The sequence below is a fragment of the Chelonia mydas genome, chromosome 13, assembly GCF_015237465.2.
Source record: "Chelonia mydas isolate rCheMyd1 chromosome 13, rCheMyd1.pri.v2, whole genome shotgun sequence".
In the NCBI taxonomy this organism is placed as follows: domain Eukaryota; kingdom Metazoa; phylum Chordata; order Testudines; family Cheloniidae; genus Chelonia; species Chelonia mydas.
In genome coordinates this window covers 2,622,218-2,645,626 of record NC_051253.2, presented here as the reverse complement: position 1 = coordinate 2,645,626, position 23,409 = coordinate 2,622,218, and the positions used below count along the sequence as shown (strand labels likewise).

General features: G+C 49.3%; 2 protein-coding genes across 18 annotated transcripts in view; one reads left to right on the top strand and one right to left on the bottom strand.

The window, feature by feature from the left end:
* BCL2L1 (BCL2 like 1) overlaps nucleotides 1-18,026 on the bottom strand; it is a 35,082-nt gene extending 17,056 nt beyond the window's left edge. The window contains exons 1-5 of one of the 6 annotated variants that reach the window (XM_043527324.1): nucleotides 15,008-15,146; nucleotides 12,712-12,780; nucleotides 10,372-11,048; nucleotides 3,218-3,222; nucleotides 938-980 (exon numbers count right to left, since the gene is read on the bottom strand). In XM_043527324.1, the coding sequence (XP_043383259.1) occupies nucleotides 953-980; nucleotides 3,218-3,222; nucleotides 10,372-10,923 (585 nt within the window). In that variant the 5' untranslated portion in view covers nucleotides 10,924-11,048; nucleotides 12,712-12,780; nucleotides 15,008-15,146 and the 3' untranslated portion in view covers nucleotides 938-952. Of the gene's footprint in view, nucleotides 1-937; nucleotides 981-3,217; nucleotides 3,223-10,371; nucleotides 11,049-11,530; nucleotides 11,650-12,711; nucleotides 12,781-14,730; nucleotides 14,800-15,007; nucleotides 15,147-17,890 lie in introns of those variants that run through there. The other 5 variants (XM_043527323.1, XM_037877300.2, XM_043527322.1 and 2 more) reach the window with 5 other exon arrangements.
* Nucleotides 15,184-23,409, top strand: part of TPX2 (TPX2 microtubule nucleation factor) — a 38,061-nt gene continuing 29,835 nt past the window's right edge. For 2 of the 12 annotated variants that reach the window (XM_037877296.2, XM_037877295.2), the window contains exons 1-2: nucleotides 15,184-15,320; nucleotides 16,698-16,812. Coding sequence is in view for 1 of the 12 variants with exons in the window: in XM_043527317.1 (XP_043383252.1) it covers nucleotides 15,210-15,320 (111 nt within the window). In the remaining 11 variants the exon portion in view is untranslated. Of the gene's footprint in view, nucleotides 15,321-16,697; nucleotides 16,813-18,033; nucleotides 18,285-23,409 lie in introns of those variants that run through there. The other 10 variants (XM_043527320.1, XM_037877298.2, XM_027824963.3 and 7 more) reach the window with 8 other exon arrangements.

Here is a 23,409-nt window from a genome sequence, read left to right as displayed (position 1 = left end):
AGGGCAGACCAGTCTGCTGGCCTTTGGTGAGAGAGGCACATGTTAGGGGCAGTGGGAAGACTCCTTGTCTCGTGTCAGAGCTATCTGAAGCCTAGAAGATATTAGGCTGCGTGCCTAGCGAGGCTGCTGTGTAACACAAGCACCTCCTTTTGGGGGAGACCATGCCTACAGCACGTGGGTGCCCAGAGAGAGGAACAGAGCCGCATTTTCACCCAGCCACACTCTTCGCCCCCAAGCATTAAGAAAGTTCCTGTATCCTGGTAGAACTGGGTATGAGGCAACAGTTTCTGCAAGGAGGTAGCTTTTGCAAAGACACAACCTTTGGGCTTCACTGGACCCTGACACCATGACCACATTCCTCATTCTCTGGAGCCAGAGCTGGGGCACGCCCTACAGCGCTCTCAAGCCCGTGACCAGAGTGCGATCTTGTCATTTCTTAGGCATCTCCCCCCAGACTGAGAGGTTCCATGCAAGAACATGCTCCCGTTCCTCTTGCTCCCCCACAAAAAACATGCCTTGGGAAAATGGTCAGGTTTGGGAAAAGACAAGAAATCAGGACCCGCTCCTCCTTCCACACACAGACCCACTCCAATTTTAAATAGACTGTCTCAGCCCCTCTCTCTTGGGTAAGTCCCAGGGACCCTTTGAGCAGAGCTCCTCCTCCCACACTGCCCTGGGATGGAGCTGGAGAAGGGGAGGGAGATGCATTCATTTAGTTCCTGTTAATCCATGTGAAATCTCAAGTGATTCAGCCCATGAAGTCACTTAGCAAGAAACCTCCTGACCAACAGGAACTACTGCAGCAGGAGGGCTCCTTTGCAGCACTCTGCTCTGGGCCTTGTCACACACTGGAAGCAAATAATTGTTTAATCCAAGAAGATATTGGTGAGCCACGTCATTTCAGGATGGAATAAGCATAACCAAGCGCTTATGGCCACAGGTTTACAGGCGTTCAAATCAGATGCCCTCGATACACAAAGCTGGGGCTTCACTTGAGGGATACTCGTGACCATCTGCACACAGCCTCCATTTCCTGGCCAGGGATCACTAGCCAGCACAGCTAGTCACTGCCTGAGACAACAGCGTTACCACACCTTTCCCGCCAGCGGAATGCCATTAATCTGCTCCCACTGAAGCCAATGGCAAAACTCCCATGGACTTGTGAGTGGGCCCAAGGTCATGTCCAAAACACCAGTGAAATGGTCCAGAAGGGGCAGAAACCATCCGAGTGGAAGCTGTCCTGCTGCTCCCCTCCTCTCCGCTCTGACCAGTCCCAGCATGCAGCAGTCAAACAAGCCCTTGCTCTAACTCCAGCACACACAATGGTAAGCCTGGCAGCTCACTCCCATGTGTGGCTGGGTGTTGAGAGCCCTGTGCTTCCCTCACCTTTGCTCTGTTTAGTGTGGAGCTCTTTGCTTCAGGGGAAGGACTGCACTGGTATCAACAGCAGTGGAGGAGGGAGAAAGAGGGGGAGGAGAGATCTTTCATTCTTCTCCCCCCTTTGTCCCCACTCTGTAAGGGGCCTCCAGGTGCTCAGACACCTGTGCTGTCAAACAGACAGTTCTGTCCATTGCCCCCTCTTCAGCCCAAGCATACGATTCTATTTCCAACCAACAAGTCAACCCAGCCTGCACCTGCTGCTTTCGTCACAGGCAAGGCACCTCACAGTACGCTATACATATCCATCCCTTCATGCACAGTTTACAACAGCAACAGAATCCTGCTTCAGAAGCTCTGGCTGCATGTTGACCTCCCTCGGAAGTCCATGTTACAGAGTAGCTCAGCTCCTCTGATGCAAATGTTACCTCCAAGTCTCTGCTTCCCAAGTCTGAATGGCAACTGGAGGCCAAGTACTTGGGGTAAAGAGAAACTGGCTGCTCTTTGTTCTATGATCAGGCTGTCCCATGGACTAGACCCAGCGTACTGCCCTTCTTTGTGCCTTCTGTTCCCTCTCCAGTCAGGTGCTGCTCCCCCAAAAAAAGGACACTGACACTTTCATACTGGGAGAGAGAAGAGGCTGCAAGTTAGTCCACAGGGTATAAAGCCTACTGCAATCAGGAGAGTAGATTCAACTCCAGGTTCATTCAACTCTCCGCTCCCTTTAAAAGGGGGAAAAACAAACACCACCACCACCACTGCATTCAAATAATCCCAGAGGCAGCAGGAACTTCTCTGGTTAAAACTCCAAAGAGGCCTTTGAATTCCATCCACTCCTCCCTCCCTCCCCTTGAGGCAGGTGCCAGCACTGAGGGCATTTGGGTCCCCATTAAAGGGATCCTAAGAGACAGCAGTGGATCAGTACACGTGAGCATGTGCCTGGGAGAAAACACGTGCGGATGTAAAGATGCTGGCTGCATGGAGGAGCTGTACTGGGCGTTTCTGCCTGGAGGTTGCCCTTCCCAGCACTGAGAGCTCCTGTATTTGCGCTCTATCTAAAATAAACACAAGGATAAAAATAAGTGAAATGCCTAAAAATAAAAAACAAAGCAAGCAGTTTTCTGCACCATAACTAGGTCACCCAGCTTGCCAGCATGCGAGTTGTGGCAGAAGGCACACAACCTTACAGGCCTCCTGAATTCAAAATCAACATGTCTCTCTTCAAATTTTCCCGTCACGAAACCCACACCTGCTCCCCAGTAACCCCCAGCTGGAGCCATCTGTTAACGGTTCTGCCCTCCAGTCAGCTTAGGCTGTTTTGCTTGTGTGGCAAACTGTAACCTTATCCCCCCACCTGAACGCTACGACAACGAACACTGCCCCAGAGGACACAACTGAAGCTGCCCTGTGCGTTCAGACGAGGCCACACTTCCTTCTTCAGAAACAGACCGATGGGTCTGATGCTGTGAAGTGGAGAGAGCTCTCGCAGGTCCAGCTTTAAGTGCACGCCACAGGGCAAGAAGGTCTTGTGCCAATAGACTGTCATTGTCACTGGCACAGCATAGATAGGACCAGGGGAGTTCTGGGAATGTTCAGAGACAAACTCTGGCCCTGGAGAGGAAAGCTAAACAGACAAGCCCAGGTCCTATCCCAACCAAGGCGATGTCTGTGAGGGACCAAATGCTTCCCTTCCCTGTTACCAATGTTAGTCTAGCCACTTCAGAACAAAGGGTTTTCCATGAGCAGCATCCCTGCCAGAAGGGGCAGCAGGAGAGGAGAGCACCGCCCAGCAGAGAGAAGGCCACTTAAGCATGCCCTGGAGGATGCCAACAACAGTTACAGCTCCTACGGCCATCAGTATACAGATCATCACAGAGGTGGGGAGACATCTCTGCCTAGCAATTCTGCTGTTGTCTCAGAAACAACCAGCATCAATCAGGGATGGCTCCCACTTTTGTCATCAGACTTTGTTAAGGTTCTCGGATGAGCCCATCCTCATTCCCACCTCCCCTCCCGATCCTGCCAATCCAGTTTCTCCCAGGACTGGTTAGGCTTAGTAGCTGCTAGGGAAATAGTTATTTGCCCTAGAGCAGCGCCCCTGGTTCTCTCAGAAGGGGACTCTATTCCTACAGCATTCCTACTTTCACTCAACAACATGGCTGGGGGGCGGGGGGGGGAAAGAGAGCAAAGAAGAGCTGCAAAGGCTCTGAAACATCACATCATGGCTCAGCCTCCACACCACCACACTGAGCCTCCACCACACTCCCCCCGAGGGCCTGCTGGGTGCATTCCCATTTGGATTATATAAAGGGAGGCTTATGTAGTTTCTGACATCCAGTTAGGGATCCAGAAACAAGGTGTGGCAGTGCATGTCAGGCACATGCATAGAAAGCAGCAATTTCCATGGTGTGAGTGGGGGCTCACCATTCCCAACCCCTCTGGCTGGGTCAGACAAGGCATCTCAATAGCACAGACATGCAAAGACCCTGAGCAGCTCACAGTCGGGGCCTGAACTCCAATTTCAAACAGCACCAGCAGACCAGGGGACTAAAGTTAACGAAAACAGCTGAGAATCGGTAACAGTGAAAAATAGTTTGGAAATGCATCTTGGGGTATTTTTAAAGTACTTTGTTTTTTGAATCCCAGGATCTCAGAGAACTTTACAAACATGAATTTTCACAGTCTACCCTGCAAAGTAGGGAAGTGTTATGCCCTTTTACTGAGGTCCAAAGGAGATAAGGGACTTGCTCTGAGTCACCGAGTAAGTCAGTGACAGAACAAGGAGGTGAGAGATCAGGAGTTCTGACATGCAAATTCCTGCTTTGATCACAGACCTTCAAAAATGTAATCAAATTGCACAACACAGAGAGAGACGCTGCATAGGTAAAAGATAGGGAGAGAAGAGAGGCAGAAACTGAGGAAGTGGGGTGAAGAGTGAAAGTCTGCAAAGATTTCTTTCCATCTTTCACTTTTTAGCAGGCAGGAATTCTGCTGCTGGGCTGGGACAGGAAGCAGCAATGGAAGTCATTCCAATGGCATTTCCTGAAGAGCTGTACAGAAAAGCCTCCCACCTCTGAATCAGTTTGAGAAGATGCCAAAGGTCTGCACACTGAGCAGAGATCTCAAACAATCCCACTGTTCAGACTGCCCCTATCTGCAACTAGCCACCCTCTCTTTCCACCTGGTACTGAGTTAGTCTTCTGCGGGAACTGATCATCATGATTGCAGGGAGTGCCTGGATACACCTTCCCTGCTCCACACAAGTGTGACTGAATCTGATGGAAGAGAAGACAGAATCTTCAGGGCTTCAGCTGGGAGAGAAGAGAACCATCTGGTGTTCAGAAAAATATTTATTTAACCCAGGCAGGTGATGCCTAGAGAGACATCTTTCCCCAGCCCTAGATAGCATGCAGAGTAGATGAATGGGTGGGATATTTGTTTGGAAGACAGGAGGAGCAAAGAAAATAGGGAAAGCCAGTTGCCTGATAATGCAGGAGCCTTACAGTTAGAGAGCACTTCTCTGTCACAAAGAGGGAAAACGTGCGTTCTCAGAGAAGACCCTAAAGCGGTCTGTGCACCTGGAGATACCATCCTTTGTCCAAGATGTCATACTAACAACTTATGGCCATTAAAGATCCCATGGCACTTCTGTATAAGAGTCTGAATATTAATTCTGGTACCCTAGCCACAGTCCAGTTTGCATAATTGTATTTGGCCCACATGGATTTCCCTTGTAACCTAATAAGAATACAGTATTCTTCTATTTTGGTATTTATACTGTGCTCATCACTGTGGTACCCAAGTACCTAGTCTTCATTCCATGTCTTCGAGCTGTTTTGCAGTGTTGCTGTGTGTGAAACGACTACATTCCACCCAGAGATAGCTGCATTTCCTTGAAAAATGTAGTGGATTCTATAAAGCTCTTTTAAACATACAATATACCTATTTGAATCAATGCTTACTCCAACAGGAGTTAATCTCACAGTGTTAACTACACACCAAATCTTGGTTATCCAAGCTGTTTGATCAGCCAGTGAACCTCTCACTGCCCGAGCAGAAAGGTCTAAATAGGCATAATTAAAGATACAAACTCCATTAGATGGCAATGGGAGTCCTACATGCTAGGAACAGAGATCAGCATACCAGGATAGGAGGGCTTGAGATCACATCTGGTTTGCTCATCCAACCCAAGCAGGGATTTAGCATCTGCACACAAAAAGAAAAGGAGTACCTGTGGCACCTTAGAGACTAACGAATTTATTTGAGCATAAGCTTTCGTGAGCTACAGCTCACTTCATCGGATGCATTCAGTGGAAAATACAGTGGGGAGATTTATATACACAGAGAACATGAAACAATGGGTGTCACCATACACACTGCAAGGAGAGTGATCGCTAAAGGTGAACTATTACCAGCGGGGGGGGGGGGGGGGGGGAGGGAGTGGGGGGGACCTTTTGTAGTGATAATCAAGGTGGGCCATTTCCAGCAGTTGACAAGCACTTCTGAGGAACAGTGGGGGGGAGGAATGACCATGGGGATCCGAACATGCATCCGATGAAGTGAGCTGTAGCTCACGAAAGCTTATGCTCAAATAAATTGGTTAGTCTCTAAGGTGCCACAAGTACTCCTTTTCTTCATGGGGAAATAGTTTTACTTTGTGTAATGACTCATCCACTCCCAGACTCTATTCAAGCCTAAGTAGCTTATGCTCAAATAAATTGGTTAGTCTCTAAGGTGCCGCAAGTACTCCTTTTCTTTTTGTATCCAGTTTGCAAATTAATTCCAATTCAGCAGCCACAAACTCTACCACTGAGTCCACTCGAGAAGTCTCTAAGAGAACAAGATGAATGCCTCGACATGGTTATTCCCAATCCCCACAGTGGAATGGCAATCATAGGAGTCAGAGTAACAGCCGTGTTAGTCTGTATTCTCAAAAAGAAAAGGGCGGGGGGGGGGGGGGGGGAGAGAGAAAACCTGGATTTGTGCTGGAAATGGCCCAACTTGATTATCATACACATTGTAAGGAGAGTGATCACTTTAGATAAGCTATTACCAGCAGGAGAGTGGGGTGGGGGGAGGTATTTTTTCATGCTTTGAGTGTATAAAAAGATCTTCTACACTTTCCACAGTATGCATCCGATGAAGTGAGCTGTAGCTCACGAAAGCTTATGCTCAAATAAATTGGTTAATCATAGGAGTAGACATGAAGAGGAGCAAAAAGTCTGACTGTAGAGTGAGATGCAATGTCTCAGGTTTTCTCTCTGAAAGCAGAGGGTGTATGCAGAGCACAACTTGCTGTCATACGACAAGTGTCTGTGTCATTTCCCATCATTCAAAAAAACCGACAATTAGAAAATAGACTCTCCATAATCATATTTTCTAGACGGTTTTCTCCACAAAGCACCACAAGACTCCATCCTGCTGCAATGCAACTCACCAGGACTTTGTCCAACCTGGCTACCATTCAGCATCTCGAAAATCTGGGTTGGGCAGGTCAGAGGAAGGGGGAAGAGGTTTCATCTAGTCCATCCCTCTTCCAGTGATGTCACATTTTTCAGACTTCAGATAATTCTATTGGCATTATTTTTCTTGAGAAACTATTCCACTGTTGCATACGACTAATAGTTCTTTCCAGTGAGAAATCTGAACCCTAACCTTTCCTTTGGTGAATCTTCACCCATTACTTCTCATTATACTCCCCTGAGCCATCCTCAGTTTCTTTGCCTCCTTGGTGTTTACATGTTAAGCATCCAGGAAATCAGTACTTTAGGGAACTGTCTGCGTTACTCCAATGGGACAAAGCTCAATGCCCCAGTCAAGAGACAGGACAGTCAGCATCAGCAAACAGAAGTATATTCTCCAGTTCCCACTTATTCATGGAATTGCACAGATGTTGCCAGAACCTTCAATTCCAGCCTTTACTTTCTGACCAGATCTCTATTAGAAATGTAAATGAGTCATTCATCATGAATCACGCCCAGCCTTTACAGAGCTCTCAGAAAAGCATTATTCACACCCACTCTAAAAAAGCAAGGATTTCACTCTGATCATGGCACCCTGGCCCTCCATCCCAAGAATCACAGCAGCTCTTTCATTTTCACCAGCACCAGGAAAGCAGGAACTCTTACCCGAAAAGACTGTCTGGTATTACTCCTGCCCTCTCTCAGGGATTGGCAGGCAGTAAAATGCTGTGATTCTCTAGAAAACAAATTTCAGAGTGGTAGGTAGCCGTGTTCGTTGTTTTTGCTGATACAGACTAAGAGTCCTTGTGGCACCTTGTACTGTATGTTCCACTCCATGCACCTGATGAAGTGGGTTTTAGTCCACGAAACCTTATGGTCAAATAAATTTGTTAGTCTCTAAGGTGCCACAAGGACGACTCCTTGGTTTTTCTAGAAAACAAACTATTCTGATACATACCAGGAGCAGGTCAGCCAGAACTTGCATTCCTCTGTTTGAGATTTGGCTATGGCACCTTTTTGTGAATGGGCCAGGCAATAGCTGCTCAGCATGCACCATACACACTGTAGGTGAGCAAACAGGACAGTGACAGAGAGATTACGCCATCATTGGGCCAGGAGGAGCACTCACTGGTTAAAGGCTCATGCAAGAACTACCTACGAAGAGGACAATGGTTTCTCTCTGCACCTAGAAGCAGGGGAAGGCGAAACAGAAGATAACCATAACCCTCCACCCCTATTAGGATGGCTGAACTTTTACAAACAGTTGTGATGCAATATTAACATTAGCACCAGTGTTAGCAGCAGCAGAGCTGAACAAAGGGAACAAGATTGGGAAATCTGGGGGTGGGGGAAGGCCTAGTGCTAACAAGGCCAAAAGCACCACCACTAAAGCTATCAAAGCTCCAGTCTGGTGTCTGGTTCGAAGCCCAGACTGTAATAGACTTGCATCCCACATCTTTTCTACAGCTGGCAGTGTAGAAGAACCTACAGAAACAGCCCAGACCTTCTCTTTGGGCATCATGGGCATTTGCACCGCCTCCCTGCACCAATGGCTGTGTCACATAGTTCGGCCAGCTTGCAACAAACAATACAAACCAGCCAGAATCACAATCAGGGATACCAGGACAGAGCAAAGCTGCTTCTCTGTCTGGCAAAAAAAACCAAACAAAACGGCTAATAGCCATCTTAAGAGCAGGAGCCAGTGGGTGTGTCAGACACAGAGGAATCCTGCCCTCATGCAATCTGCTGAACAAATATTTGTTTCAAACAATGAATTTGTGCTCAGACAAAAAGGAAGCACACTGTGATACTCGGTCGGGGTGGGGGAGGGGTATTGCATTCCCAACAAGCAGAGACCAGTGACTTTCCATCAGTGATTTAATCTAAATCTCCCAGGGAGTTCATTTACAAAATCAGATTGCATTATCGCCTAGGTCTCCAGGATACAACCCAATCGTCACCAGCAGCAACAGCCACAGAGACTGAGAAACCTCCATTTGATCACCCAATTCCAGGACTAATCTCTGTTTTTAAAAGCCAAAGCTGGAGAGGAGAGGGATGAAACCTAGCATTTAGCTGCTGCTAGGGTGATCTACAAGGCTAGAGAGCTAATGGGCCAGGGACAGCCTGCTGAGATGGTCAGTGAGAATCCTGGTTATTAACATGAAACAAAATTCAGGCTGTTTGGGTAGCCACAGCCCAGGCAGTGCCCCAGGACAACTGCATTCCAAGCATTCCTGGGCGCAACATCCTCCCTTCTGCCTCCACTCTTTTACTTTATTCTGGATCCAATGCTGGGCTTCCCTGAGCTCCAAGAGGCAGATCGAATTCACCTGTGCCAGGAGCAGGTGCAGAGCAAGGCCAGGCTGAAAGAACCTTGTCTCCATACTCCCCAGCACCTCCTCAAGTCTCCTCTAGATTTCAGGGTGGGCTACTGGTTGTGGCTTCGGGGCTGTGAAGGTGAACACAATTTTCAAAACCACAGCTCATCAATGGGCAAGGGAAACAATACTCCACTGCCAGTAGCTGAAGAAGTGATTTTTTACCCACAAAAGCTTCTGCCCAAATAAATCTGTTAGTCTTTAAGGTGCCACTGGATTCCTCATTGTTTTCGTAGTTGGAACTGTCCTCCCTGTCCAGCCAGTACTAGTACAGAGAGCCACCAGAATGCAGGAGTTAAAACAAGTCGTAAACTAGAGCATCAGGCCACATATCTCCCATTGGCAAAATCCCCTGGACACACCAAGTTCCACAATGCAAGCCATCTGGTGATGAGCAGAATAGACTGAGGGATTCAGTCGGAAACATCTACTCATGTTAACACAAATCCATTAAAAGGGTATGCAAGTTTGGTGCTCAGGAGAGCAGGGGGGAAACAACCATGATTGGAGCCAGGTATACAGCAGTAGGAGTTTTGTATGGCTCTCTTTACGCAGTTCTAGCCATGCACCTCAATTCTCAGACTACATGGAGGACAGATACCCAGGGAAAGAAGGCCTACTTTATTTGTGAGCAAATCAGAAGGTGAATTCTTGTCTCCAGAGGTGGAGGGCTAGCATATAATCCATCTCACTAGGCTGGAAAGCCCACCCCCAGCATTTTAGGATCATTGCATTAACAAAGGTGGAAGGAAGGTTCAGTCCTGAGCTGGGTTCCCAACCACTGTCGGACATGCTAAGGAACAAGGGGTTCCATCTCAAGAGCCAGCCTGGATTATGGGGCTGCCAAAACGGTTTCTCCAACATCCAAGGAGGCCGAGAAGAAAGAGTGATTCAGACATGCCTGGTTGGTGGGCACGGTATCAATTCTTTTTGCTCTGCCACAATGGAGTGACCCCTTGTGGCAAACCGCTAAGAATGTGCAGGGAAAGGCCCATTCCAGTTGCATTTGTTTCACTATGGACATCTATGACAATTACTAGCATGCACAAGGTGTTCAGACAGTTACATTTTAATCAGACTTGCACTATAGCTGCCAGTAAGGTCAGATGAGTGGGGAGCGCGCTCCCCTTGGAAGCGAGACATGTTCTTACCCAACCGCCATTCTCTTGGATCCAGGGATCTAGGTGGTCAGTCAGGTAAGTGGTCATCCATGAGACGATGCGTCCAACCAACACCTGCATCTCCTTGTCAACACTCTCCACACACAGGGCTCCTCCAAAGGAGAAAAAAGCCACAATGCGCCCCCAGTTCACTCCGTCCCGGAAGAGTTCATTCACCACCTGCTCAAAGCTCTGGTATGCCGTGCCAGGGGTGATGTGGAGCTGGGAAGTGAGGTCACTGAAGGCCCTCCGATACCTCAATTCAAACTCATCTCCTGCCTCTCTCAGCGCCTGCCTCACTCCAGTTGCTGGAACCCTTTCGTGGGCTTCAAGGCTGTTACTGTGCCCGACAGCCCCATTCACTATGTGGCTGGCACCCGGATGCCAGGATGGACTCCCATTAGGGACGCTTGCCATCTCAGCCTCTTCTGCAGACTCAGTCCTGATCTCATCCTCCCCCTCAAACCGACTCCAGCTGTATCCCCTCTGCGATAGCTTGTAGGAGAGAAAGTCAATCACTAATTCTCTGTTCGTGTTCGACATTTTCACATTAGGGGGATTCTCATGGAGTCCATGGTCCAGAACACAAGCTGACCAATGTGCTTACCAGGTCCAGACTCTGCTCTCCTCTGGAGTCAAGGCAAACATCTGAACCCTGAGCCGGCAATCTTCAGAGGGAAAAGAGAGGCAAATAAACTGTTAATACAACATTATACTCACATTTGGGGCATTAACATCCGTAGCTTCTTCCTAAATTGAGACCTCAAGTGTTTTTGCAGTTATACATTAGGCAGAACCTCAGAAAACTGTTGGAAAACCATCAATTTCTATGAGAACTAGGCTGAAAACCCTTGGACTTGCTTCTAAAACAGCCACAAGTCACATGCACATGAAATGCAATCAGTTCAGCCACCTCTACATGAACCAAGGAAAGCCTGAAAGCTCTTTTGTCACGTAGCTGTGCAGAAGGTTGAGAGGTTTCTACACCTCTGCATAAGGTCAACAAGGGCTCAGTGCCCAGCCAGCCACTGCCGATTAGTCTCAGTCTAAGCCTCAGAAGAAAAAGCAGCTCTTGCTGAAGTGATCATGCAACACTGCAGGCTCGACATTTGAAAGCAAAGAAAGAGGCTTTGGAGCCCCAAGAGCTCACCCTCTGCCTGTTCCTCCATTACCTTGATTGAGTGGTGCATGCAGCTCTGCTCTGCTGCAGGAACGCAAAGAACCCTCCCTCCCTCACGCCCCCTTCCTCCCCGCCTCCCAGAGAAGATCAAAGCTCTCCCTGATTTTTTTTTTTAAAGGGACCGGTACTACTGGGTGAGGTCCCTTGAAATATTTGCTTCTGCACTAAAAGAACAATGCAGCCCTCTCTCACTCCTGTCAAGTAACATTTTCCAACAATTAGACAGGCTCAGTCTAGAACAATAGCAGCTGCCAGCCTGCACAGGGACTTGTTTAAAGCTTTACAGCATCATTTTCCTTTTTCCATTCCAGAGAGGATTAGCCCTGGGTTGAGTTTCACCAGCTTCCAGGTGTATTGAAGGTGCACAGTTCCTCTTTGCTGGATTTGAGTGCCACTACAACCTTGGGGAAATCCTATAACAGACCCCTTATGTGTTTTACTGGGATCCCAGTTATAGGTTCACACCCTCAACCCTACTTTGTTAGAAAAAGTTAGGAGAGGAAGTCACATAATAGTTTCAGAGTGCCCATGAAAAGCAAGTAAAGGCTAGAAGCACATTAAATCTATGCTGTATTACTTCTGAGGTAGTTAATCATTGCAGAGGGAGGTTTCCAGGGAAAAGGAATGCATACAATCACATATACAAGTGAGAGAGACTTGGCACCCTTGAATTTTGAGGGAAACCCTGAAATATTACCAGAGAACCCGAGAGTAATAGAAGGACAAAAATAACCCTACAGAGACATTCTTTTTCAATGTTTTATCATCACAAATACACAGTCACCATGTAGAGGGGAAAGGGGGCCAGGGTTTTCTGTTATTCTAAATATTCAGCGCTTTTTGTAACCAATTGTATTAAGAAATCTTATTGTTTCACAGAGAAATCACCAGGTAGTCCAGTCACTGACTGAAGTTACTTTCATCTCAATACTCTTTATTAAAAGCATTTTATTCAGTTCTATGATTTTACTAGGAGCAGCTTCTCTCTGTCTCATTTCTACCCTGCCCTAGGTCCTACAAGGGGAAGCAGCATAGAGTGGCCTCACCTAAACCTCTCCTTTACACAAGGATCTGTAACAATAGACAAGATACATAGGCTCCCCATCAGAATACGGGTTGGAGAGAGAACATACATGCATGTTTCTACTCACCCTCTAGAGTAGCTGCTGGGAGAAAGCTCTGGCCTGGGAAATCTCAGTTCACTGCCCCTGTCGGACCAGCTGTAGAGGAGAAAGACAGCCACTGACTCAGCACGCAGTAGGCAGCTCCCTGACCCTCCCACAAGATGCATTGAGCTGCCCTGCTCCCCATCCCTCATGTCCCTCCCCCACTAGTCTTCTAACCCTTCCCTTGCCCCACCCCCTTTCCAGCCCCCAGATCTTTGGAACTCTATACATAGCAAGAGTCCCCTCCTGCTGCTGCCCTCTCTCTCAGGCATTTGTAGTAAGCCCCTCAACACAGCATCTAGGTGCCAAATATTCTTTGCTCAAAAAGAAAAGGAGTACTTGTGGCACCTTAGAGACTAATGAATTTATTTGTTAGTCTCTAAGGTGCCACAAGTACTCCTTTTCTTTTTGTGGATACAGACTAACATGGCTGCTACTCTGATACTTTGCTCAGACACCTTACATAGAGGTCCTAGGTTTTTATTGTTGTTTTGTTTTAAATTCATTCTCCTGCTTTCATCAGCACTGGAAGCTCTTAAAATCATCCTCTGAAAGCAAACAGGCTTGGGCTAGTTCTTATATCCTCTGCTGAGGAGCTCCAGTTGTTGAGATGGCTTTGCTCTTGCAAGTTTCATCTGGACTCTGTCAGCCAGAGCATTCCCTTGGCTTGGAGCACCATTTGTTTCACAGGGTCACAGATGTCAAGGTGATCTCAAAGATAATCAAAATCTAGTCTGTAGTGTTCCTTTAAAGAAAAGATTGCTATTCACCTGTCTGAATTATTAGTTGGGTTCAAAAAATAATTTAGATAAATTCCTGGAGGATAAGTCCACCAATGGCTATTAGCCAAGGTGGTGAGGGTATCACAAAACCTCTGACTGCTAGAAGTTGGGACTGGATGACAGAAAATGGACTGCTTGTTAATTGCCCTGCTCTGTTAATTTCTTCTGAAGAATCCGGCAGTGGCCATTGTGAGAAGACAGGCTATTGGGCTAGATGGACTATTGGTCTTGCCCACAATGGTTGTTCTTATATTCTAGAATGAACTGGGAGCCCCTGGTCTCTTTTAAGTCCCCAGGTGGTGAGCTCTTAGCAGTTTCTTTCTTTAAACAAAGTCTGCTGCATGCTGCACAATTTAGAATTTCTATGTATCCTTCATCTTCAGACCCGGGTGGAGTTACAGTAGTTAACTGAGAAGCTAGGAGAGAGTTGATTACAGTGATTAAGTACTCATCCAAAAGAAAGAGCTGCAATCTCCTGGCAAGGTGGTCTTTCTTGCCAGTGTTGCAATCTGTATACCTAGGAGAACCCAAGAGTTCATACTTCTTTGTTGTTTGGAGGGATACACGCCATCAACAGAGGGTGCAGAATTAGAACACACGGCATTTCATAAACTTTTCAGTGGGTCCCACATATATGTTGAAAAGGAGAGTGAGCATGATTAATTGCTGCAGGATCTGTTGGGATTAATGACGCTCACTCAGTACTATACCACCAACTCCTGATAGGTCTGGCATGTGAATCAGCAACATTTTTGGTCTTAGCCTGTGTTACTTTTTGGAGGAGGGAGGGAGGCTAAAGTTCCAGCACCCTTCATTGTGAAGAAAACCCTACAGATGTAACTAACTGATGCTGAGAGCTGGAAGTTTGTCCTAGTGATCATAACTTATTCATAGTCTCCTACAAGCATCCAGGGCTGACTGCTAGGACCCCGGCAAACCACTCTTGGGGGGACCCTCTTTTTTCATGGCTGTGGGAGAGGTACCAATTAGTTGCTGCTGCTGGCTCTATGCTACCAGAAACTCCCTCTTAGCTGGTTGCCCACAGAGGAATTGGCTTCTTTGCTGAGCAGCCAGTGTGATTTCTGAGCCACGAGTAGCAGCATGGTCTAAGCACAGGACTCCTGCCTTCCATACACCTAATCTCTTGGCTTTGGCAAAGTCACTGAAGAGTTCTGCCTTCCAGTTCCCTTGACCCCGAGCGATGGGGGGAAAGGACACGCACATGCAGAGGCTCAGGGGATGAATGAGGGACTATCCGCCCTAGCCCAAGGCCCTGCTGGGGAGAGCCCCCAGCCCTGGGAGGGGAACAAACAGCAAGAAAAAAAAGACACACTGTGGAGATGGAGACAGGGAGCCCCCCCATTTCCTTTCCCTTCCCCTCCCCCACCTCTGCCCCCCATGGCCCCGCCCCTGGGCTCAGGGGCGGGGCCAACAGGCATCCCCCCCATTGGCAGCACCCAGTTGTCACTCACGCCTCGCCTGCCCCCCTCCGCTCTCACCTCGGAGGCCGGCGAAGAGCCCAGCCCCCTGCTCCCCGCCCAGGAAGACGCCGGGGCAGAGATCGCTGGGAGCCCGCGGGGCCGGAGCCGCTTCAGCGGCCTCCTGCCTTGCCCTGCCCCTCCCCCAACGGCCACCTTGGCTGGGCTGGGCTGGGCTGGGCTGGGCAGGGCAGGGCGGGGCGGGGCGGAGAGGGGAGTGCGCATGCACCAAGGGGGTCTCACGCTGGGGGCGGGGACTTCCGGCCAGGCCTGGGCGTTAATACCCATGCGCGAGATGTGCTGCGCTGAGCGTGCGGCTGCGCACGCAGGACTGGTGAGCATGCGCAACCCAGCGGGCGGCTGTGACAGAGCGCAGGCTCGGGCGACCCCGCGTGCCCGCCCTGGGGAAGTGGCGCGTTAAAGGGACGGCGTCGCGCGGCCCGCTCCGTGCCCTGAGCGCCCCGTGAGGTCGCTGTGCGGCCGGCGGGCTGGGCCCTGTGGGCTTGGGTGTCCTGCCGGGGCCAGCCCCGCCTGCAGCCTACGGGGCCTCCACCCCCAGGCTGCATCAGTCACCTATGCAGGGCCACCAGGCAGCAAGTGCGAAACATCAGGAGGGGGGTGGGGTGTAGGAGACTCCTATATAGGACAGGGCCCCAACTAACGGCCCGTCCCTATAAAATCAGCACAGCTGGTCGCCCCACATGTAAGGGGTGTCCCAGCTCTTTCCCTCCCCAGGCAGAAAGAAGTGGGGGTGCAGTGGAGCCTTTCCATAGAATCACTAGGGGAGGCCCAGAAGGGCCCTCATTAGGTCATCTAGTCCCAGCTCCTGGGCTCACAGCAGGACTGAGACCATCCGATGAAGCGAGCTGTAGCTCACGAAAGCTTATGCTCAAATAAATGGGTTAGTCTCTAAGGTGCCACAAGTACTCCTTTTCTTTTTGCGAATACAGACTAACAAGGCTGTTATTCTGAAACCATCCCTAAGGTGTCTAACCTGTTCTTAAAAACCTGCACTGCTGGAGATTCTACAACCTCCCCGTAGGCAATCTGTCCTACTGTCCAACCTAAACCACCCTTGCTGCAATTTAAGACCATTGCCTCTTATCTCAGAGGTTAAGGAGAACAATTTTTCACTCTCTTCCTTGTAACAACTTTTTACGTACTCAAAAACTGATGTCCCCCTCTGTCTTCTTTTCTTCAGACTAAACAAATCCCGTGTTTTCAATCTTTCCTCATAGGTCATGTTTTCTAGACCTTTAATCATTTAATCTAGTCTCCTCTGGCTTTCTCCAATTTGTCTACATCCTTCCTGAAATGTGGTACCCAAAACTCAACATGATACTCCAGCTGAGGCCTTATCAGCATGGAATAGAGTAGAAGAATTATATCTCATGTCTTGCTGGGGTTTTTTAATTGCGTACATGCTACTCTGCATCTGTTAGCTCAGGCAGGTCACTGTGCGCATGATGTAATCCAGTGATGACTGTATGTTTCAAGTTCCCCTCAGTGCCTGTCTACAGCGGATATGAGTTGTTACAGTCCCCAGCTACAGTAGCTCAAGTTGTAACAGCTGATCTTTTCAGCTCTGGAGAGCTCCAGTTTAATTCTCAGTGTATTGGCCAAGAGGGGGGCTGGCACCCTGGAGTCACAGGTGCTGGAACTAGGGTGCTGCCACACTCCCTGGTTTCAAGTTTGTTTCTGTCATATACAGGGCTTACAGTTTGGATCAATGGCTCTCAGCACTCCCACTATACAAATTGTTCCAGCACCCCTGCCTGGAGTTTGCTGCAAAAGATGGGGAGGTTTGCAGTAGTCCTTATTCCTGGGTGAGTTCCTTACATATGTTCATTTTCGCCCCTGTAATGGTAGGCAGTCACCCGAGGAGTGTCCCATGCCAGTCCTGTGCAGAACTGCAGTTGCATCTCAGCCTTACTGTCCCATAGTGTACTTTCACTAAAGTCCCAAGAGGCTTATATATATTGCCCTGTACCCCTTCAGGCGTGTAGTTTATTTAATCCAATGGCAGAATGTGTTATGCATGTAAACCTCCACCCAAAGGGGACTGAGTTAGTTTTAGTCCATCCACCTCCTCCATACAGGCTCCTTACCACTGAGGCCTCTTGACCCAGGACCCTCTACTGGAGTCAGTGCCTCTTGTCATCAAGTACGAAAGGACTTCTCATCTAGGTTCAAGGTTCCTGCAGAGTTCAAGCCAAGGCAACCCTTCTCCAGAACAGCATATAATTCCTTTGCGAGCTGGAGTTCCCACTACTACCTGGTGAAATCCTCTTGCTGGCACTAGGTTTTGTTAGGGCTTGGTATTTACAGGTCTTTCCTTCCAGATCCTCTTCCTGCTAGGAGTACTCGTCCCCCGTTTATTTGAGCATGCTCGGGGGTCGCATAACTAATTCCAATAACAAACGAGACTCTGGCATGCTAACTAGTTATGCGACCCCCAAGCATACTCAGATAAATTGGTTAGTCTCTAAGGTGCCACAAGTACTCCTTTTCTTTTTGTGAATACAGACTAACACGGCTGTTACTCTGAAACCTTCCCCCGTTTTCTTTCCTAGTGAATTCTCTCACCTGCTTCCCTAGAAAGCCCTTTTCTTAGGAACTTCCTCTCTGTTCCCTGTCTGAGCCTTCATAAGGCCCTAGGCTGGGGGAGATCACGTGGCTCGACCCACTGAGTGGGAGGCAATAGGGGCTGGAAGGAAAGGGAGACATGGCACCCCACTGAGTTGGGGGAAGGGTTGGGTATGGGGATAGCCCATGTGCCAGTATCACCTCTAGTCTCCTGCCCTACCTCCATAGTTACCTCTGGGATTCACAATGGAATATTCCAGCCACCAAGGACACCAATTGCCCCTCCCCCGGAACGTAGTCAAACAGCGCCTTACTTACTAAAAGCTGATTGGCCACTTCAACCCCAGCGTTGAAAGTTCCTTCTCGGATTGGCCACGCACTCCGGCTCCCGATGCCTTCTGGGAGGTGTGGTTTCCCCGCTCGGCTGCCGTGCAAACCACCCTCAGTCTAGAGACTACATGTTCCAGAAGTCTCCGTAATGGCAGTTGGTGTCATAGGAGAGCAGGGCGGGCTTGTTTTCATCCGGGTACTCGGCTTCTTCCCGCCCCTTCCCGCGACTTGTCCAATCTGCACGGTCGATGGGGACGACAGCCCGCGGTGATTGGTGAGTTTGGACTAGGGACCGTTGTTCAAACTCGTTAACGGCGGAGCTAAGCGGTGTGGTGGAGACTGTCGAGCAGAAGGAGGCTGGGGTTGGCGGTAGCGGTGGTAGGTGGGTTTCGGCCCGGCTGGCTCCTGGGCAACGGGGCCCCTTCGCCTCTCGAGGGCTCGGGTTTTTCCCGCCGTCCCGGGCTGCAGGGGGGATGAGGCCCTAGGCCGCCTCCCCCGCGGCGGGCTCCTTCCCCGGCGGGGGTCTCCGCCTGTGGGGCGGGGCGGCGTTAGTGGGTCCCTGGGGGTGTCTGTCTTGGGGGCCCCGCGCCTTGCGGGCGCAGGGGCGAGCAGCTGGGGGAAGCTCAGCTCCTCGGGCTTCGTGCCTGGCTCTGAGCTCGGTGCCTGCTGCTAGGAGGGGCGGGCGGGGGTCCAGGCCCGTCTCTCAGCCCTGACTCAGCTGGCACGTTTGCCGAAGTTTTGACCAAATCAGAATGGGGGTTGGGGGTTAACAGTCAGAGGAGTGGAGATGTGGCTGCAGGTTTTGCATCCGGTCTGGGGTGGCCTGGTCCGTGGGGCGCTGGTTTCTGGTGAGGTTTGGGGGTGGGGTTCTTTGAAGGCCAGAACAAGGGTTTTGGGAAAGATGTCTGCCTTGATGGGGAGCACTTCCTGAATGTCCTGTCGTTATTTGATATGCTGTATGGGTTTTAGTGTGGGGTGGTAGCTGACAAGCAGGGGTTTTGTGATCGGTGGGTTTTTGCTGTATTGGAGCAGGTTCTTTCAGAGACTCATGGTAGCCTGTTTTACGATGCCATCTACTTCTTTGGTGGAATATGCTTGTTTGGTGAAGCAGTTTTAAGTGTATTAAGGTGTATATCCCAGACTTTCTTCTTGGAGCATGTTCTGTGGCACTCGGGTCCCACTGCAAGCAAAACATATACAGACAAACACTTATCTGGCATCAGACAGGTAGATTCCTTTAGCTATTAAGAACAAACGCTTTCTATTTTTGTTGTGTTATTGTGTAATTTTTCTTGTTACAACATAGGCACGTTTAAAAAGAGAATTTCAAAAGTCATTTTAGAAATAATTTTGTCAAAATCAACACATTCCTGTAGAATGGAATGTTTCTATATCAACAAATTGACATTTTTCCAATGGAAAAATATTTTCTTGGAAAACTTTCAACCAGCTCTACTCATGAGTTAGATTATCGTATTCTTAAACTCCTTTAGAAGGGTAACTTAAACCAAAGATTTTAGACAGAAATGTGGTTTACAAGCAAAACCTAAAACTACGGGAGTATTTCTTATTTTCCAGTCTTACTTTGCAGAATGCTGTCATGCACATGTATTATGGCTTTCACACAAGAGGGGAAAGAATTTTGAAAATAGGAATGTGTATTTTAGGGGGGGGGAAATGGCATGGGGACCCAGGGGCTTGTGTGGTATCAGAAGCTATTTATAACTCACTAATAGAAATCTTCTAGGTGTAGTATTTGGTATTTTCTAGCTAGTCTTGATGGCTAGACTTGTCTCTTCTGAACATCAATGCTGGTGTCAACACAGTATTGTTCTTGGGATACCACAGGACTCTAAAATAGTGTTTAATTGGTGGTCATAGAGCACTTGCCATTCTCTTTTGGCTAGAACTCATAAAAGAAGGTCTAGTGCAGAGGTTCTTTAACTGTGGTCTGAAGACCACTCTCCATTCGGGTGGTCCACGGATAGTTCCCTCTAAGATGCGCTTGCCTGGGTGGCCACACACAAGAGAATAAAGGGCCACCCACCTAATTAGTGGACCCACGCAGGTGTGGTTCCATTCATTAGGTGCCTGGACCCTGGAGAAGATGCACATGTCATGTGAGGAGGTGGCGTTGCGGGAATGGTGGGAGAATAGGGGGTAGGTGGGAGGGGGTAGTGGGGTGAGAAGTGGGGGTTGGGAGAATTTAGGACGTGCAGGGCTGCGGCGGCCAGAGAAAGAGGCGACTTTCCCCAGCTCCAGGGCTGCGGCTGCTGGGGAAAGATGGCCCTCCTTCCCAGCCTCTGCTCTGTGGCTGCTGCGGTGAGGGAGATGGGGAGAGACAACCTCTTATTCCCAGTCCCAGCTCAGGGGCTGTTGCAGCGGGGGAAGAGGGCACATCTATTGCATTAGAAAGGTAAGACTACTGATATTAAAATGAGTTATGTGCTTTTACTTGTAGAACAAAAAAAATGTATTTTTTTTTTTTCATATAGCACTTTTATCCAAAACGCTTTACACTGGTACAAACATTTGGAAAGATCATTAAGAGGTCCCTCAAGACCCTCAGCAATTTTTAAGTGGTCTGCGAAAAAAAAAGTTTGAGAACCACTGGTCGAGTTGAACTGCAGTAGCAGCTCTGCCATAGAATTCCCGGATGGCATTGAACCCCTCAGTGCCAATTGGCAAAGGGTTCACTGTAGTGTCAGCAACTTCTATGGGGCCTGCCAAACTCACTACACCTAACACATTGCTGTCCTATTATTTATATGTAAAGAATGTTGTGACTTATCAGTAAAAACTAGTAATGCACTGATCATTAGTATCATTGTTACCTGTATATATTAACGCTATGAGGAATGATGTATACCTACTGTATTATGCTTTAAAGTCTGTAACCAGTCAAAGGGAGAAACCAGTTTCTTCCAGACCAGAGGGAAGGGTAGTTATCTCTCTGTCATACGTAGGGCCCTACAAAATTCATGACTATGAAAAACATGTCACAGACCGTGAAATCTGGTCTTTTGTGTAGTTTTACCCTACACTGTACAGATTTTACAGGGGAGGCCAGCGTTTCTCAAACTGGGGGTCCTGACCCAAAAGGAGGCCGGGTGGGGGTTTCAAGGTTATTGTAGGGGGTTGTGGTCTTGCCACCCTTACTTCTGCGCTGTCTTCAGAGCTGGGTGGCCAAAAAGCCAGGCACCCAGCTCTGAAGGTAGCACTTCCAGCAGCAGCGCAGAAGTATGCGTGGCTGGAGAGTGGCGGCTGCTGGCCAAGGGCCCAGCTCTGAAGGCAGAAGCACTAAAGTAGAGGCAGCCATACAATACCATGCCACCCTTACTTCTGTGGTGCTGCCTTCAGAGCTGGGCTCTTGGTCAGTAGCTGCTGCTCTCTGGCCACCCAGCTCTTAAGGCAGTGCCGCCACCGCCAGCAGCAACACAAAAGTAAGGCTGGCAATAGCACGACGACCCCCCCCCCCCCCCATAACCTTGCAACCCCCTCCATTACCCCTTTTTGGGGTCAGGAGCACTACAGTTACAACACCATGAAAATTCAGATTTAAATATCTGAAATAATGAAATTTAGGATTTTTTAAATCCTATGACTGTGAAATTGACCAGAATGGACTGTGAATTTGGTAGGGCTCTAGTCATACATAAATTAAGCATTCTGAGCCAAATACAATGGGAGCTACATTTGCAGGTGAAGTAAACAGGAAAAACAAATTAACATGGGGATGAGAAAGCAACATGGTGTCAACATACTAGAGAACAAGCAGTGGGAATGCCTTTAAGAGGCTTACTGTACTGTAATGGGGTGCAAAGACAACACCCCGTGATCTGATTCACTGAGGAACACTGGCCATTTCCCTGGCGGAGGGGGGTGATTCTTGAAGAAATGGCTCCTGCTTGGTTTGACTGAAAACAGGCATGCTCTGCCGAAGGAGTTTGATGGAGAGAAACTGCTTTAGGCAAGGATGGTAGCCTAAGTTACTTTTTAGTCTCTAGAAACTATGTCATACTTCTGTTTTGTTTGTATCCAGTTCAGTTTCCGTTATCCTTACTCTGTATCACTTAAACTTTTATTCTTGTCTTATGTTAAATACACCTCAGTGCTGTGGTACTAAGCAAAGTGTGAAATTCAAGGTGTAAGCGTCTAGCTCTATATATTACTCCTGAAGGAATTCTGTGTGCGCCCCCCCCCCCCAAAAAAAAAATTATGTGCACAATATTTTAAAATTGTCAATAAATGTGGCTTCAGCATGGCAGTGGGGAGCACAGGTCACTGGCCGCACTGAGATAGGAGATCACCCTGAAGCCCCTACCTCCGCTGGTACAGGGACTGGGCAGTGAGGCTGCACCCGACCCTGACACAGTGCAAGGGCCGGGTCTGTCCCATAAACACCCTGGGGCCCTGCCTCTCTGTGCCAGGCACACAGGTGCTGGAACTTGGGATGTGGTGGGTGCTGCAGCACTCCTGTCTTGAAGGGGTTTCCATTATGTACAGGGTTTACAGTTTGGTTCAATGACTCTCAGCACCCCCACTATAAAAATTGTTCCAGCACCACTGGCCAGGTACACCAGGTGTGAGTGGGTAGACTCAGCCCAGCAGGATCCAAGTGTGGAGGGGCTTAGCATGGGGGGGATCCAGATGTGGGGTGAGAGGTTTCTGCATGGGGCAGTCTGTGTGCAGGCAGCTCAGTGGGATACCTGGATGCACATGGGGCTCATTTGGGGGGTGTTTCTGGGTGCAGGAGCAGTGGGACTGGGCAGGGGATCCAGGTGAAGGTGGTTGGGGCTCAGCGGGGGGGTCTGGGTGTGGAGAGAGGGGGCTCGGGGGGGGGGGGTGCATGGAGGTGGGGATTGGCGGGGAGGGTCTGGGGGGGGGGTCCAGGTGCAGCTGGTTGGGGCTCAGTGGAGTTTGGGTCCAGGTGTGTGTGTATGCAGGGGAGGGGCGGGGGAGGGATTGTCAGGGTGAGGGTTCGATTGACCTGGTTCATAGGGAAGCCCCAGCTGCTGCTGCTGAGGGGATGCCACATGCTGGGCTCTTGCTTCTCCCGCGGGGGCCCCCCCAATTCCCCTATCCCCATTTCATCCCCCTCCCCACATTCTCCTCGCTCCCCCCTTCCCTCATTTCCCCACACCCCCTTACCTAGCTCCACTGCAGGCACTCACTGTTGCACAGAAAACCTGAAGGTTTCTAGCGTGCAGAAGGGGTGCACGACTGGCACTAGGAGGCAGAGTTCAGCTGCAGAGTCAGGGGAGTCCATCAGCTGGGCAGTTCTGCGCTTGCAGAAATGGGCAGGGGGCTAGCAGCAAGTAACCCCGTGTGCCCCCCCCCCATGCCTCGCCTCTGTTTGGGGTAGGCAATCACCCCCAAAAAGGGCATGTATGGTCAAGTCCCCCCCCCCCGCCCCACAAACCGCCTTGCGTCTTCCCTTTTCTTTCCTGCCATTTTCTGCAGGGAAGCACAGGTATTCGGGGTGGGGGGTTCTGCGGGTGTGCAGT